The 17,930-nt window shown below is 41.5% G+C and overlaps 1 protein-coding gene and 1 long non-coding RNA gene across 13 annotated transcripts in view; one reads left to right on the forward strand and one right to left on the reverse strand.

Moving 5' to 3' along the window:
* rasal2 (RAS protein activator like 2) overlaps positions 1-17,104 on the forward strand; it is a 351,759-nt gene extending 334,655 nt beyond the window's left edge. For 9 of the 11 annotated variants that reach the window (XM_033028400.1, XM_033028395.1, XM_033028394.1 and 6 more), the window contains 6 exons: positions 1,356-2,232; positions 4,019-4,150; positions 8,480-8,682; positions 10,316-10,403; positions 14,652-14,682; positions 16,504-17,104. In XM_033028400.1, coding sequence (XP_032884291.1) covers positions 1,356-2,232; positions 4,019-4,150; positions 8,480-8,682; positions 10,316-10,403; positions 14,652-14,682; positions 16,504-16,718 — 1,546 coding nt within the window. In that variant the 3' untranslated portion in view covers positions 16,719-17,104. The remainder of the gene's footprint in view (positions 1-1,355; positions 2,233-4,018; positions 4,151-8,479; positions 8,683-10,315; positions 10,404-14,651; positions 14,683-16,503) is intronic. The other 2 variants (XM_033028398.1, XM_033028397.1) reach the window with 1 other exon arrangement.
* Positions 15,664-17,930, reverse strand: part of LOC116977712 — a 36,520-nt gene continuing 34,253 nt past the window's right edge. For both annotated transcript variants that reach the window (XR_004413284.1, XR_004413283.1), the window contains one exon: positions 15,664-16,368. This is a non-coding gene — a long non-coding RNA (uncharacterized LOC116977712). The remainder of the gene's footprint in view (positions 16,369-17,930) is intronic.

Raw genomic sequence — 17,930 nt, forward strand, 5'->3', positions numbered from 1 at the left:
GGTGATTCTGAATTACGTAAAATCTGACTTGCATATGGGCTAATGGAAAGTAACCATTGCGTAAGTTTGGGAGTGCCTGTACCTCTTTTACCCCTCCTCCCCTCATACCCAGTTATTGAAAGTATTCACTATTGTTGCAGCTTTCCTGCTCACACCTTGTTCAGCTGAGACATGTCAGGTGCTGTAGAATTGGTTTCAGTTGCATATCACCAAGGATTTACTGCATTCTCCTGTGTCTAGGGTGATTAATTGACTACTGAAAGGTGGTATATGTTTCTGCTAACTTGTGTAATGCACATTTATCTGAATTGCAGTTTTCTAAAAAAATTAGCATATAGATAACTTGCCTCATGTTAACAATTACTTATGGACCACTTTACCAGTAGAAACCTATTTCAGTCAGAACATTAGTCTTTGTGTAAAACTCACAATAATCTGAATGGTCAAGACTAAAGTACATCTAATTCTTCTATTTTCTTGCTTGTTGTGAGAAAAGCAGAGGTCAGCAAACTGGTCGATTGCATGGCATCCTGACCCAGTAAACCAATCATACCTGATGTAAGAAAGATAACTCATCCCTCTGCGTATAATATTAGAGTCATAGAGTCATACAACGTGTAAACAGGCCCTTCAGCCCAACTTGCCCTCATCGACCAACATGTCCCATCTACACTAGTCCCATCTGCCTACGTTTGGCCCATATTCTTCTAAACCCGTCCTATCCATATACCTGTCTAATTGTTTCTTAAACGTTGCAATTGTCCTTGCTCAACTACCTCCTCGGGCAAGTAGTTCCATACACCCATAACCCTTTGTGTGAAAACATTACCCCTCAGATTCCTATTAAATCTTCCCCCCTTCATCTTAAACCTATATCCTCTGGTTCTATATTCCCCTACTCTAGGGAAGAGACTCTGTGCGTCTACCCGATCTATTCCTCTATTGATTTTATACATCTCCATAAGATCACCCCTCATCCTCCTGCGCTCCAAGGAATAGAGTCCTAGCTTGCTCAACCTCTCCGTATAGCTGAGGTCCTCAAGCCCTGGCAACATCCTCGTAAATCTTCTCTGTACAATTTACAACTTGAAAACATCTTTCATCGAACCTGGTGCCCAGAACTGAACACAATACTCTAAATGCGGCCTCACCAATGTCTTATATAACTGCAACATGACCTCCCAATTTCAATACTCAATACTGACTGATGAAGGCCAATGTGCCAAAAGCCTTTTTGAAAGATGAAGAGTTGGGTAGAGAATAAATGTAAATAAAAAGCAAACTTGGAAAATAAAAGTTTTTGTAAGAAATGTAAATATGCAAATGTAAAATATATTTTTATTATATATTTCCAGCGACGTTCAGAAATTGCAGTCTCCAACTCAAGAGAACATTGAAGCATTTTTCCATAGCAAGCCGCACTTTCCAGCTCAGCCAGCCTCCACACACAGCATGACTTACTCTGACAAGGATGAAGAAGAGTCCACCCTGCATAACGGCAGGAGTGTATCACTTGTAGATCTGCAGAGCACTGCCGTGACTCAAGGGGCGAGTAGCGTTCCGGTTATCCCCAGTGTTCCTGCACGCCACCCTGGCAGCCAGACCTCAATTACACACACAGCAAACACCAAGCAGCCGCGGGAGGTGCAGAGCGGGGCGCAGAGTGTCCCTCAGATCCGCAGGCCTCTTCATCCAGCTCTGAGCCAACAGAGCAGCCTTCAACCTCTGTCCTTCCAAAACCCCGTTTACCAACTGAATAACCCCCCAGCAGGAGGCAGTAAAGCTGGCATGGACTCTAGTTCTGAGAACCTGAGTTCCACCAGCTCCCGGAGCCACACTAACAGTGAAGAGCTGATCAGCAAGCTGAGTGGCCCCAGTAACAGTAGCATTGAGGATTTTGCCAAACGCAGTATCTATAGCGAAGACTACTCCAAACGACACACCATGCCGGACAGGAGCAATCTCCCAGTAGCGTTGCCCCGGCAGAATTGCATGGGACATTCACAGCTCCGCAGGACAGAGCTGTCCGGGTCCAGCGGACGAGTGAAAGCATCACATTCGTTACCACTTAGTCCATCGCAGAAAAGCACAGGCAGCATGACCGGATTACCATCGACATCACCTGAGCCACCGCACAGCGAAAACCGGTCACGGCAGCCATCAACATCATCAAAAGGGGAAAGCCCTGTGCCCAAAGTGCGGGCAGTACATAAACAGCAGCAAACACACCAGGTGAGAAGCTTCTCCAAGCTAATGTAACTCGAGTTATGGAAATGCTATCCTCTTTATCGACTTTACTGCGAATTCCCTCATCCTGAGGATTATGACAGTTTCTGCTAGAATGCTGTTCTGCAGATGTTTCAACTAAACTGCCATTCGCCAATGTTGAAGGTTGGCAGGCTAATTATAGCAAGCAACAGGTGCTGCACTCAGCACGGCTGCTTTAGTGTGATGGGAATTGCTTGACAGCAGCAAGAATGGGTTTCGTTCCATGTGCTTCCTCCTGCCTTTTCTCTCATTCATGTGCATCCCAATTCTCTGGAAGGGACGCATATCTTAATGCCGCAAGGCCTTTCAGTTCAAGCCTATAAATACATACCAGACCAAGGTGATGAAAGGCGTCGTATTGCTGCAAGGATCCTATTCCCGATTTCAATGAGTGTGAGCAGGTTTCCACCTATGGTGGATGTTGGCTCAGTACTATCATGACATGTCTGTGTCTGGGAATTTGATGCTGGTGCACGGAGTGGGAATGTTACAGTGCTGGTCTAAAAATCAAGTTGTGGCACTGTATTTTATTTTGTACTTAACCCCTCTTACACTTGGTTTGAGAACGTTGAAACTTCTTCAGCCAGAGCGTGGTGAATCTGCAGAATTCATTGTCACAGACGGTTGTGGAGGCCAAGTCATTGAGTTTGAAAGGTTCTTGATTAGTAAGGGCTTCAAAGTTTACAGAGAGAAGGCAGGAAAATGGAGTTGAGAGGGTAAAATAGATCGCCCATAATCAAGGGCGGCACAATGATAGAGTTGCTGCCTTACAGTGCCAGAAACCCGGGTTCAATACCGACAGCACGTGCTGTTTGTATGGAGTTTGTACGTTCTTCCTATGACCGTGTGGCTTTTCTCGGGTTGCTCCGGTTTCCTCCCACACTCCAATGACATACAGGTTTGGAGGTTAATTCGCTTTGGTAAGTTGTAAAATTGCCCCTAGTGTATGTAGGTTAGTGAACGGGGTGAGCGCTGGTTTGGCGTGGACTCTGTGGGATGAAGGGCCTATTTCCACACTGTATCTCTAAAGAATGGCAGAGAACTCAATAGGCCGAATGGCCTAATTCTGCTCCAATGTCTTATGATCTTAGAAGAGATTGTTTCTGTCAAAAGCAGCCCTCCAATACTGATACATTGTTGATAACTGATGTAACAGCACATATAATTTCAATGTTACTTTGTTTTTGTTGACAATAACTCAATGCTGTAAGGCTAAGTGTCCATCTCTTATTAGCTTTTTCAATTATCTGAGGAAGTGATGATCACAAAATGTTTGCTACGTCACTTTGACATTATTTAATTCATTTGTAGCCAATGCCTAGATCTGTTACTTGATGTAAATCACTGAGGAAGTGAGACTAACTGCCTGTGCACTCTAATCCTGGCGCCGACTAATTTAGACTTTAGAGATACAGTGCTAAAGAAATCTTCGGTCCATCAAGTCCGTGCCGACCAGCGATCACCCCATACACTAGCACTTTCCTACACACTTGGGACAATTTTCAATTTTTACTGAAGCCAATTAACCTCCAAACCTGTACATCTTTGGAGTGTGGGGGGAAACCAGAGCAACCGGAGAAAACCCATGCAGTCACAGGGAGAACAAACTCTCATATTAGGGATTGAACCTGGGTCTCTGCCACTACAAGACAGCATCTCTACCGCTGCGCCACTATGCTGTCCCGTGTGATTATTGCACTCTGGCAATGTATAGAGGTTTAAGCTACTGACCTGACTTTATTTAATGCAGGTTCAGTCACCGGTAGAGACTGCCACCATGTCCCCAGTGGAGAGAACAGCTGCCTGGGTGCTGAACAATGGACAGTACTTAGAGGACGACGAGACTGACCAGATCCGTGAGGAGGGTAAACACGCAGAGAAGGTAGGTAAAAGTTGCTTGCTTCTTCCCCAATCAATGGCAGGGATAAAAACAATCTCAGTAAGTCATAACTTAAATCGTGTAAAGTAAGTGAAAGGGGCAGAATATTTTCTCTTGCGAACAAGCTGATTTTTTTTTTTACAAAGAAAAACATTAAAAACAAATCTGGTTCTTCCGAAGACAAAATATTTTGCACCTTTCACTTGCATAGAAACATAGAAAATAAGTGCAGGAGGAGGCCATTTGGCCTTTCGAGCCAGCATCGCCATTCAGAGGAGGAGGAGCCATCTTGGGGAACGGCTTGTTTTAAAGTTTTTAGTTAGTCCTGTTTTTTGTCTGTAGGGGATATGGACTTTTTAATGTGGGGGGTAGGGGTTAATTTTACTTCTAGGTCCCTACCTGGTTGGTGAGGCAGCTTTTTCTCTGGGCTGCCCGTCGACCCGTCCTCGTGGCCTACCAGCGGGCCTGTAGCGCCATTTCCTGGCGGGGACCGCCCAGCACCTCGGCCTCGGTGGCGGCACAGCGCTGGAGCGCTATCGTGGAGCGGAGCCTTGCCTGGGTCGCCGCGCTGGATCGATGCGCCGGAGCTCTGGTGAGCCGAGACCGCCGTGTTCAACACCTCCGGGCTGCGGGTCTGCGGAGCAGAGTGGGCGGCGCCGTTTTCAACATCGGGAGCCTGGGAGCTCCAAACCGGCGCGGCCTTGTCGGCTTCGGAAGCCGCGGTCTCCAGCTAGAAAGCGGCCGTTCCAGGTGGCCCAGCCGCTGAGAGGACTCTCCCGACGCCGGGGCAAGACCACCCGGTGAGAACGGCCAGGAACATCGGGCCTCCGTAGAGGCAATTGCGGTGGCCTCATTAGGCCTGACTTTGGGGTGAACTTGGGATAGGGACTGGACATTATGCCTTCCCCCACAGTGGTGTCCATTGTGGGAGGATGATTTTTTGTCTGTAAGGTAATCCTGTTAGTCTTTGTCCAAGATGGCTGCCGTGAAGGGAGAGTGGACGCTGGCACGCTTTAGCTGCCGCTGCTCTCTCTTCACATTGTGTTTTTGATTTTTGTTTTTGGACTGAATTCTGTTTTTAATTTGTGTTTCTGTGATGTCTTTATTATTTATTCTATTCTGATTATATGTTTATATTTCCTGTTAACCTATGTAAGGTGTCCTTGAGATGCCTGAAAGGCGCCCAATAAATAAAATGTATTATTATTATTGTGATCATGGCTGATCATCCACAATCAGTAGCCCATGCCTGCCTTCTCCCCATATCCCTTGATTCCGCTAGCCCCGATAGCTCTATCCAACTCTCTTTTAAATTCATCCAGTGAATTGGCCTCTACTGCCTTCTGTGGCAGAGAATTCCACAAATTCACAACACTCTGGGTGAAAAAGTTTTTTCTCATCTCAGTTTTAAATGGCCACCCCTTTATTCTTAGACTGTGGCCTCTGGTTCTGGACTCCCATCCCAGGGATTAACCTTGTGAACCCACGCTGCACTGCCTCAATAGCAAGAATGTCCTTCCTCAAATTAGGAGACCAAAACTGCACAAAATACTCCAGATGTGGTCTCAACAGGGCCCTGTACAACTGCAGAAGGACCTCTGTACTCCTATACTCAAATCCTCTCGTTATGAAGGCCAACATGCCATTAGCTTTCTTCACTGTCTGCTGTACCTGCATGTTTATTTTCGGTGACTGGTGTACAAGGACGCCCAGGTCTTGTTGCACTTCCCTTTTTCCTAATCTGACACCATTGAGATAATAATCTGCCTCCTTGTTATTGCGCCAAAGTGTACCTCACATTTATCTACATTTTTCTACATCTGCCATGCATCTGCCCACTCACTCAACCTGTCCAAGTCACCCTGCAACCTCCAAGCATCCTCTTCGCAGTTCACACTGCCACCCAGCTATGTATCATCTGCCAATTTGCTAGTGTTACTTTTAATCCCATCGTCTAAATCATATATATAGATTGTAAATAGTTGCGACTCCAGCACCGAGCCTAGCGCACTCCACTCGCCACTGCCTGCTATTCTGACAGGGACCCTTTTATTCCTACTCTTTGTTTCCTGTCTGCCAACCAATTCTCCATCCATGTCAATAACCTACCCCCAATACCATGTGCTCTAATTTTGCCCACTAATCTCCTGTGTGGGACCTTATCAAAGGCTTTCAGAAAATCCAGATACACTACATCCACTGGCTCTCCTTCATCCATTTTACTTGTCACATCCTCAAAAAATTCCAGAAGATTCATCAAGCAGGATTTCCCCTTCATAGATCCATGCTGATCATAAATCCATGATTGAAGTCATTTTTGTAAATCTGCCCATTACTAAATCCAGCCTGTTAGAACTTGTTTTAGATGATTCCTGTTAACTGCTGAGTATCTGGGGCAGTTGATGAGTGAACAGCAAAGCACGGGAGTGACTAATTGGTTCTGCATTGAAGTAACACACTTCTAGAGTGGCAAACACTGCAGAATGTTTTGGCTTCTCTATATTTGCAACAACAACAAAATCATTGTGATATTGTTTGAATTCCTAGCTTGCCTACAAATTATGATTGTGGAATTAAAACCAATTTTTATTTATGACATTTATTTAAAATATGCAAAAACTATGGGGTATAATGTGAAAACTAGTATTCGATTCAGGTAGAGATCTGGAAATCTTTAAGTTTGGAAGGTGAAAAAGCAACTGAAAGCCAGACAAATACACAAAGAATAAGAGCAGAGTATTTAATTTTGAAATTTTATTTGTTGCCTAGTGCCTAAATTATGCTTGGGATTCAGATCAACACCTGATATTATTATTAGCTTTCTGAATATCATCAGTTCTTGGTTCTTGGTCCTCCAAAATATTCAAAATGGAATTTAAACTGGAGGTGGTAGAAGATCTGAGTTCCTCCCCTCTCAGATCTTCTACTGATTCCACAAGAAGTCAAACCAATGCAAGACCTTCACAGTGAATGTGGGCCCTGGGGAGTGTTGTAGACCAGATGGATCTAGAAGTACAGGTACATGGTTCATTGAAAGTGACAGCACAGGTAGATAGGATGGTAAAGAAGGCTGTATTGGCTTTCATCAGTTAAGGTATAGAATATAGACGTTGGGATGCTATGCTACAGTTATACAAGACGTTGGTGAAACTGCACTTGGATTATTGTGTTCAGTTTTGGTCACCCTACTTTTGGGTGAACGTAGTGGAAAGAATTAACAGCTTCAAATTCCTGAGCATTAACATCTCAGATGACCTGTCCTGGGTCCAGCACATAGATGCAATCATAAAGGCGGCTTGCCAATACCTTTGCTTTCTTATACGTTTAAAGAGATTCAGTATGCCTCCAAATACTTTGATAAACTTTTGTAGATATGCTGTAGAAAATATCCTTACTGTTTGCATCATAGCCTGCTTAGGCAATTCTGAGTTTGCTTCTGAGTCATCCAAGTCATTTCACACATTCCAAAGTCTTCTCCATCCTTGAGGAGCTTCGTTCAAAATGTTCACAGAGGGAATTCTGCCATCAGTAGCCTTAAGGAAGAGGATGGCTCAGTTATGTCCTTGCCCCTTGACACATTAAAGATCTCCAGATCCGTATGCTGGGCTCTGTCAATTGAAGGCCACGGATCGCACAGTTCCCCAAAACCCGCTGGTCTCTACCTTGGATGTTTTAAATGACAGGCAGGAGAGTTATCCTCAAGACTGGAAATTCAAGTTACTCTTGACGGCCCATATTAAATTCCCCGTGATTACTGTGTTACCCGTCGGAAGTCTTCAAGCCATTGTTTTCTGCCCCCTTGTGGAATATATCTGAAGGGACAATGTGTCAATATGACAGCAATTTTCATTCAGGTTTATTCCACAAGGGTGCAGAAAACAATGCTTGAAGATGTCCAGCAGCGGTAACACAGTAATCACAGAGGATTTTAATATAGACTGTCAGTAGTAATTTGTACATAAATGGAATACTATTGCTTCTGTAAATGCAATATATGAATGTACTGTATCTTTATCACAAATTAACTATATTTTTGGAACACAAACAATTTACATTGTGGTTGTATTAGAGGACATGCAATTGAGGCAGCATGATTGTAAAGAGAGGAGCAGCCACTTGTAAAGAGAGGAGCAGCCACTTGTAAAGAGAGGAGCAGCCACTTTTATACAGTGGCCCGGTCGTTCTCTCTCTCTCTCTCTTTTTTTCAAGTTTTACAGTAGACTTGACCAATGATACTATTTCATTTTGCATTGACATAGTGACAAATGGGGATATAAAGAAACGACAGCGTGGTGCTTCTGTCTGGTTGTTTACCCCTGGTTTCTCTTCAAGTATGAGCAGGAGATCACAAAGCTCAAGGATCGGCTAAAAGTCTCAAGCAGGCGGCTGGAGGAATACGAGCGGCGTCTGCTTGCCCAGGAGCAGCAAATGCAGAAGCTGCTGCTTGAGTACAAGTCCAGGTTGGAAGACAGTGAGGAGAAGTTGCGGCGGCAGCAGGAGGAGAAGGACAGTCAAATGAAAACGATCATCAGCAGGTCAGCCACGCTATAGGTTGTGGGAGCCACAAGCATTTCTCTAAATCAGTATCATAGCACGTGAAATAATTCTCCTTAATTCCCTTGATGCTATATAGATCCATAATAACTTAAGGGGTCAGATCGAAAAGCAGTCTTGGGTAGGCAACAAACATTCCAAGGAATTATCTCCAGGGACTCGGGTTCAATCCTGACCTCATTGTTTTTGTGTGGAGATTGCACGTTCTCCCTGTTACGGCATGGGTTTCTTCCTGGTGCTCCGGTTTCCCCTCATATCCCAGACATGCAGGTTGGCCGGTTAATTGGCCACTATAACTTTTCCTTAGATTGTTGGTAAGGATAAAATCTGAGGGGAGTTGATGAAAAGACAGGGAGAATAAAATGGGAATGGTGTAGATGGGTACTTAATGGTTGGGGCAGGCTTATGGGGCTGAAGAGCCTGTTCCTGCTGCATTGTGTAACTTTCTCCCACAAGAAAAACATTGTTTATAAACAATAACAACATTGTCTGAAAATTTAGGACTTTGGGTATTGAGATCCTGCCTCTGTTTATGATTGAGTGACAGCATTTCATTCTGAGCGATCCATTTATAGTTTGTTCTCACACTTCTGGCGATATTAGTACTGCAATGAAGTTGGAATTCCAATCAGATTATTATCGGAATAGACAACACAAGGTTGCATGAATGAGCCATGTCTTGAAAAAACTCACAAGGCCCTGCAATCTTCATGACCCACATTGCCTATTGGTCAGAATATAGGAAACAGTAGGAATAGACCTACCTGCTCTGTTGTTCAATAAGATTGAATGGTGCCTCAGTGCCACTTCCTTGCACTAACCCCTGTATCTTTGATATTGTTAACATCCAATATCTATTAATCTACTTTGCATATAATCAACCACTGTGCCTCCACACTCCACTTGGTGTAGAATTCCAGTATCACTTTCCTCTGAGTGAAGATCCATTTATCATGTCAGTCCTGAATAGCCTTCCTCCTATTTTCAGCTGTTAATTTGGTATTGGTTTATTATTGGCATGGCATAGACACAGTGAAAACATTTGTGCATATCCAGTCATGAATACAATCAAGCTATTACACGTACAGCAAGTGGTACAAAGAGAAAATACAAGTGTACAGAAGAGAATGTTACAGCATTATAGTGTTACAGTTACAGAGAAAGTATAGATTTTTTTTAATGCAAGTGGCGCAATGAGGTTGGTTGTTAGATCAGTGCTGCACTAGTAGCTTATGATAGGACCATTCAGTAGTTTTATAGGGAGAAGAAGCTGTTCTTGAATCTGGTCATACATGCTTTTAAGTTTACCTACTGCTCAACATGAGAACAGGGAATGACTGGGGTGTTATAATTCTCAATTATAAATAATATACCCTTTATTCTGTATCTTTATACTGTGGATGGCTTGATTGTTGCAGGGTGGCGCTGGAACATGGTGACACTCTCCATGCTTCCCCAGAAGAGAATCTACCTTTAATCATTTTACTCTTTTACTTGTGTATGATTGGACTCGTGTATAGTATGATTTGGCTCAGCCCGCGTGACAATAATAAACTAAACTAATGTGCATTTGCCCTTTGTGTTCTACTACTTTGTTCCTCCTCTGGTTTACAGACTGATGGCAGTGGAAGAAGAATTGAGGAAAGACCACTCAGAAATGCAGGCAGTAATTGATACCAAACAGAAGATTATTGAAGCCCAAGTGAGTATGCTTCAGTGTTCAGACAAATGTTTTTATTGCAAATATTTCAATGCTCGCACTTCATTTTGATTCACTTTTCAAATATTTATAGCACAGCCACAGAATATGGCTTTGTACAAAGTGTATTTATATTATCAGATCTGGAAACTGAGAAATCCAAAGGGAATAGAGAACATTTGTTCCTGAGACCCAATGATTAAGGAATAAACAGACTGAGAGATAATGGTATGTAGTGCAGAGAGAATCCTAGGGGTAAGATTAAGTTAATTACACGGTGAAGAAAGGTGTTTAATTGAGAATTATAACAAAACCCATGATAACCATGCAAGCTCTGAAGCTGTTGGGAGTTGTTGCTATGAAGTCAGCAGAAACTCTGATTACAATAAGAAACAAAATACAATGGAGAACAAATGTATCTTTAGTCACAACTTGTACACAATTTTGCAAGTTCAGTTCCTTCAGCTAGTTGTCACAGATCTGTGGGTCAATGCTCATCTCAAAGTGGAGTAGGACACCGAGTTAATGAAATGTCTCCTTCAGCTTCAGTTACGGAAGTGGGGGTTGGTAACCGGGAATCAATGACAGTATCCTCTGAGCTTTATCCAGAGATAATAATTAAAATTTGAACTTGGAATCATTTAAAAAAGAAAGTATAATTTCAGTAGGTTCATCACCAAACTGAACATTTTAAACATCTATTGAGTGCAGAATTTAAGAAAGAATTTACAACTGCTTTCTATGATCAATGCTATATTCTGCTATATTTTTTATAAACTAATCCATAATGAAACAAACTTGAAATATAAGCAAATGGAAAATTCAGAAGTAAACATGCAAAGCAAACAAGAAATGACCATGAACTTGATTTCAGTTTTCACATCACACACCATGCAGCTGTCACCCTCCACCTCCCTGATCTCAGCTACTTTGGAAATGACTCTGCGATTAGGCTCTGAGCATTTGCAGCAGCTGCCATCAATCATTGCAGTTGCCTTTCTGCCTGTCTACATCCTCCAACCACAGAATCCATTCCTTTATTGGAATACAGAATTAATGTTAAAATCAGATCAGCATAGTCTTATTAAATGGTCGAGCAGGCTCAAGATCCTTTCCCTGAGCCTAGTTTGTATGTATGTTTGATCTCAGAATTGTCAAATTGCCCTTTAAAGAGCTATAGCAAAACAAAAATAAGGGCTCCCTCCAAAGCTCTGATATCAGTTTTCAACTAAACCACCAAATAAAGATACATTATGATCATCAAAGAAATGAAGGAAGCTTATTCGACCTAAAGTTAATCTGTTCCCTTTATTGTTATTAATTGGTCATAGTATATGGAAGTTTAGTCCAATATTTAGTGCAATTTTTTTATTTGAGAAAATTAAAAGTATTTTAATCTATTCTTAACATGTTCTCAAGTCATTTCCTTGCAATTTTTTGTGATTTATAAATGTTCCAACTTCTGAATGGCTAATCGCTTGAATGATCAGCGTACAGTTGTAAGCCTGCGTTTCATATTGATTTTCACTTAGCATTTGAGAAATTGGTCTTCATATTTGTTATTTTACATACATTCTTCATGTTTTGGGAACTGAGCATCACTGGCAAAAGCAGCATTTATTGCCAATTTGTTACAGCGTACCAATATGTTTGACAACCATTTCTATGCTTGTGATGTAGCAAGAACAAAATAAAGCTGTAGACCACGGTACCAAGCACCAGTTGTTAAAGCAGAAAGAATAGGCAAATGGAAATGTGGCAACAAAACCAAATTAAAGTTGAAATTATTTTCCATCATTTAATTAGCTGCTCAGTGAGATACTGATTGTCAAATAATCAGAGAAATTGCTTACATGTACTAATGTATCAATGAGCAGGGAAGGCAAGAATGTTTTTTGTCATTTCCTTCATGGGGAGGTTGGTCTGAGCTGCCTAAAATTCCATATTCCTGGCTAGTTTAGTTTTAGTGAAGTTTATTATTGCCATGTGTATCTAGATTCAGTAAAGGCTTTTTCGTTGTGTACTGTCCAGTCAACGAGAAGGTTATACATGATTACAATCAAGCCGTCCACAGTATACAGATACAGGATAACGGGTATATTATATAGCGAAGATAAAGTCCGATTAAAGATAGTTCATAGGTCTCCAATGAGGTAGATGGTAGGTCGGGACTGCACTTAACTGCCAAGAGAACATTTCAGTTGCCTGACATCATTTGGGAAGAAACTGGTGAGCATTGAATAATTGCAAGGAATATTACTGGTAAGGGATATGAATGTAGTTCCATGGTTCAATAGCTCTATGCTATTGTTGCCATTACTAACACTTGGTTGAGAGAAGGACAGGAATAGAAGTCCAAAGTTTGAGGGTTTAGAGGTTTCACACGCAACAGAGAGATGTTAAAGAGGTGGGGGAGTTTCATGGCAAATGTCACAGCTGTACTAAGAGAAGACATCCTGGATGGCTCATCCAGACAGGCAATAAGAAAGAGGCAGTCACTATGATTATACTCTCGGCCTCCCAATTACCAGCAGTAGATAGAAGAATAGATACATAGAAAATAGTTGCAGGAGTGGGCCATTTCGCCCTTCGAGCCAGCACCACCATTCAATATGATCATGGCAGATCATCCAGAATCAGTATCCCATTCCTGCTTTCTCCCCATATCCCTTGATTCCATTAGCCCTAAGAGCTATATCCAACTCTCTCTTGAATACATCATAGGCAGATCATGGAAAGATGTAAAAGCAAAAGGATTGTTGCAGCAGGTAGCTTTACTTTCCCCAATGTTGACTGGGACTTCCTTAATGCAAGCGGCTTAGATGGTGCGGAATTTGTTCGGTGAATTTGTTGGCACAGACATTATGAGTCGAAGGGCCTGTTCCTGTGCTGCACTATTCTATGTTCTAATAGGATTCAGAAGCTGTTTTCTTTTCTGGTAACTTTTTTTAACCATCCTTTCGTTAACTGCTAATTACCTAACTTTTTTCTCTGAACACAGGAACACAAAAATAGAAGCAAGAGTAGGCCATCGGGTTCTTCAAGCCTGCCCCACCATCTAATATAATCAGGGACAATATATGATGGCCTTCACTCCACTTCTATGCCAGTTCTCCATACCTATCTGTTCCACGATCTATCAAATATTTATCCAACTCCATTTAAAATACTCCTAATAATCACAACTTCCACCACCTGGTAGGGCAAAGAATTCCAGAGATTCACCACATTCCACAAAAGTACTACTGACCGCATTTTTAAATGTCCGGCCCCATATCTTACCGTTTTGTTCTTGTGTTCAAGACTCTCCCACTAATGGAAACATCCCAATATCTACCCTGTCAAGCCTGTTTAGGATCCTATATGTTTGAATAAAGTCTTCCATCATGCTTCTGAATTCCATGAAATGCAGACCTAAATATTTAGCTCTGTTGGAGAGACAATCCTTTCATTCCAGTAATTTGCTTGGTGAATCTCCTCTGTTACTTTCAATATTACATTTAATCCTCCTTTAGAGAAGGGGGCCAAAACTGTAGGGGAGATTTCCAGGTGTGACTTCACCAACATCCCATACAATTGCAACAGTACAGGCCCAAATGTTATTTGCCTTAACTACTTGTTTGACCTGCTTGCTAGCTTTTTGTGATTATGCCCTTGAACACCAAAATACTGCTGTACATCACTCACTTTCATTCTCCTTCCATTTAGATAATAATTTACTTTTTGATTTCTCTTGCTGAAGTGCATGACTTTACACTGCCCCACATTAAACTCCATTTGCCAGTCTTTTGCCCAAGCATTCAATCGATCTGTATCTGCTTCAGTCCTCTCCTCACGTGTCGTTTCATCCCTCGTTATTCCGTTTGCTCTCAATTCTCTTTCCATTCTTTCTTGGGTTTTTCCTCTTGCCCTCTGCTCTTCTCTCAAATTTATTTCCCAATTTCCTCCAGTTACTTTCCATCCTTTCCTTCCATCCCAACAAATGCCACCTCCCAGTGGTCCAGCTGAGGATTGGCATTTCACTTTTGGTGAGGTCAGTGGCTCTAAGGTCACTCTATCTACACTCCCACATCCACCCTGCTTCAATACTTGAAATAGTTAACAGCTACATTGACACTACCCTAACCCTAATGGATGAAGATACACTTTATTCCCTCAATTGTGTAATTATCACAAAACTGCCGTGTGTCTTCAGAAAGTAGCTAAGATTGCCGAATATTGCCCGTGACGTGTTCACTGTATTGATTACAGGTCAATTGTGAGGATGGGATGAGCATAACAGGCAAGTAAGATTCTGTTTTTTAGCCAAGCAGTCACAGGGATGAGAAAAACCCACTGGTCCCTCCCTTCTCTCCAGCTACCATTGTACGGCTTGTCATTGCACGTTCTGACAGCCTTTTTTTTCTCTCACTGCACCAAATCTTTTTATTTAGAAGAGCTACAACGGCTAAGCAGTGAAATTTCAAAGCTGTAGATATATAAGTAGATATATATATGTAGATATATATATATGTAGATATATTGGTCACATAACAGACCAATTTTCCTTTCTCTTTGAACTGTTTTCCCTTAATGAGAAACAGCTCAGTCTACAGGTCCCCTTGGCATTGATAACTCTTTGGTCAAGTGGCTATATGTCATTGAGAGCAGAGCAAGTGGATGCACACAGTTCAGTCTTGGGAGATCATGAATGCCAAGAGTAATTCTTTCCAGCAGACGCTCTGACTAGCCATGAGAAATGGGCCATGGGTGAGATCAGTTAACCAAGGATATAGCATCAAATCCAGGCCCTTTACGGCTTACATAAATCATTAACAGGCTTACATAAATCATTATTCAGGAGTCCGGCTAATTTCTCAATGCGTTCAGTAAAGCATTGAATTTTAGTTCCAAGATTCCAATTGAATTTAGTTTCCTTTGGATAAAATGGGAAATTTGTTAACATAAGCATATCATAAACCTTTTGAAGTCAGACTCAATGTGGTGTTAAATTGATCTCAAACAGAGTGAAGTCAAATTGCTATATTCTGCCTCAGTGCCTTTAGTTTGGGAAAGGCATAATCCATTGTTGAACCAGCTCCCAACGGTTATTCAGTGACAGGTGTTAGAAATAATTAACTCTAATTTCCCTCGATCGAACAGCGCAGCAGCATTCAGTGCACAATACCTAAAGGTATGAATAATGAGGATTCAAGTTGATGAATACAAGTTCATTTTTAGTCGAATGCATAATTTTATTGGAATGAGAGTTTTTTATCTATGTCTATTCTGAAAGTGCGCCTCTTTTTTCCAAAAAATATGTTGTGCATCAAATGACATATTGATACAGGCCATCCATGAACAGTTTTCCCCTCTAGTTTAAGTGAAAGGAGCATATGTAAGAGAGATTGGATACCAAACTAAGAGTATGCTATCTACGTGCAGGGTTCCTTGCACTCTGGAGGGAGAGCATCACTTGCGGTTGTTTATAACTGTTCTCATTCTTCTCGTCTCCACTTATTGTCTTCTAAATATGCATCTTCTCATTTTCCATGCCAACCAGTCAACAGAGTGCTTGGATAATCATGACTTCTTCAGGACAAATCCAACTGCTCTCTGCTGTAGAAATACAGTTTTCCAATATGCTCTTGTGCAAATAAAATGCATTGTTAATGCAGTCAGGAGAATTTAGAGTCCTTGCATTTCCTTACATTTGTTGTCTTTGGGATTTGTGAAAAAATGGCATGTCATGAAAGTTGTGTGTAACTTCTCTGTAGGCGAGGAGGCCATATGCATTTAGATGGTGCTTTAGATGGGGTCTGCATAGTTTTCTGTAAAAAAAGAACTTAAACAATGGAAGAAAAAATACTTGAACTAGTGCAGCAGACTGCACTTGGGACAGAGATGGATCAGAGGATTTTTTCAGGCCTTTTTTAGAATCCAGCTTTGGCCGCTTCCTTCCTCCTCTCTGTGTTGTGACTTCTCCCTGCTGAAAAAAACAAACAATAGCTTGGTTATTTGTTTTATGTTTTTTACTGCTTAAAACCATCCTTGCACACTGCTGTCAGTGAAATTCAGTTCAATCCCAGCTTCAAGTACTTGACGTGCTTTGGTTTACTCACAGGAGAAACGAATCATCACCCTGGATTCTGCCAACTCTCGGCTGATGAACGCTCTAACACAGGTCAAGGAACGTTACAGCATGCAAACTCGCAATGGGATCTCCCCCACCAACCCCACCAAGCTGTCAATAACAGAGAACGGCGAGTTCAAGAACAGCAGCTGCTGAGGGAGAATCTGGATGTTTCTGGCCAGACTCACATGGACTTAGCTTTCTGAATTCACTCTTGATTTATTCACAGGTGCTGCTAAGACTGTTTTTTTAATGCTTTGGATTGTAAGAGATTAATGGGACAATGCCTAATACACTATGTGCACTCTGCAGAAGTCTTACTCCACTGTGGAAACTGTATGAAACTTGTACAGAAATGAACTGTAAGATTGTATTGGGGTAAATAATTGTAGAATTTAAAGCGACTTTTTTAATTATTTCTGCCAGAATTCCTGCTCTGGAAGATGTTCCAAAGAAAAAGAGTAGAGAATGGAACAATTATTTTACAAGAGTGGAATTTTCAATGTTGTGTATTTTCAAGTTTAAATTCCTTGGCTAGAGGGTGTATATATCTAACTAAGAAGCACATAGAGTGAAGATAGTCTGTAAACAATATAAGGGTATCCGAAGAGTCTGCTTCTTTAATTAATACACTACAAGTTGGTTACTTTCAGGGTAAAATGTCCCATGTCAAACTGAGATATTTTACATGAGGGTGAAAGATCTGTCATGAACAAAAATAAGTTGTAGATCATATCATCTTAGAACAAATTCTGTTTTTAAAATCAAACTTTTATCACATTGAAGTATTCATGAAGACTACATTGGAGGAAATGTTTAAAAAATACATGTTTTAGAAAACTAATTTAAAAAAGCTGCCGTGTGTGTGCACGTACGTGTATACGGGCGTGTATGCACTTGTGTATGTGTGACGTGTGTCTGTGAGAGAGCAAAAGAGAGAGGGGGAGATGATCACAATGACCATTGTCTATGGTTGTACAGAGAACAAATTTGGAAAAGCAAGTGAATGTTGGTGAACTGATGATGTTGCCATACTGGACAAAGGGAACGATAGTAATGCAGGGCATGAGTTGCTAGCATGCTTTGCTTTCTTAAATCCATTCATTTTCCAAATGAATCTCCTTAGTTTTTTTAACTCAACTTTACTAGAATAATGTTTCGCCAAATTTCGTACCTAACTAACCAATTTGAATGTCTCATGGAGCTGTTCTGTAGGAATGTTCAAGCTACAAAGTTGCCCCTGTCCTCCAACCAACTGCTGGTGGGTTTCAGACAGTTGCTGCTGCTGTTTTTGTTGATTGAAGATGTGAAGAGTGTGAGTTGAATCCCAAACTATTGACTCACTTTTGATGAGAACTGTTGCAATGAGACAAAGAAAATAAAATATTGTTCAAAAATGTTTTATTTTTATTTTTAAT

This window comes from Amblyraja radiata, chromosome 10, assembly GCF_010909765.2.
Source record: "Amblyraja radiata isolate CabotCenter1 chromosome 10, sAmbRad1.1.pri, whole genome shotgun sequence".
Classification (NCBI taxonomy): Eukaryota; Metazoa; Chordata; class Chondrichthyes; order Rajiformes; family Rajidae; genus Amblyraja; species Amblyraja radiata.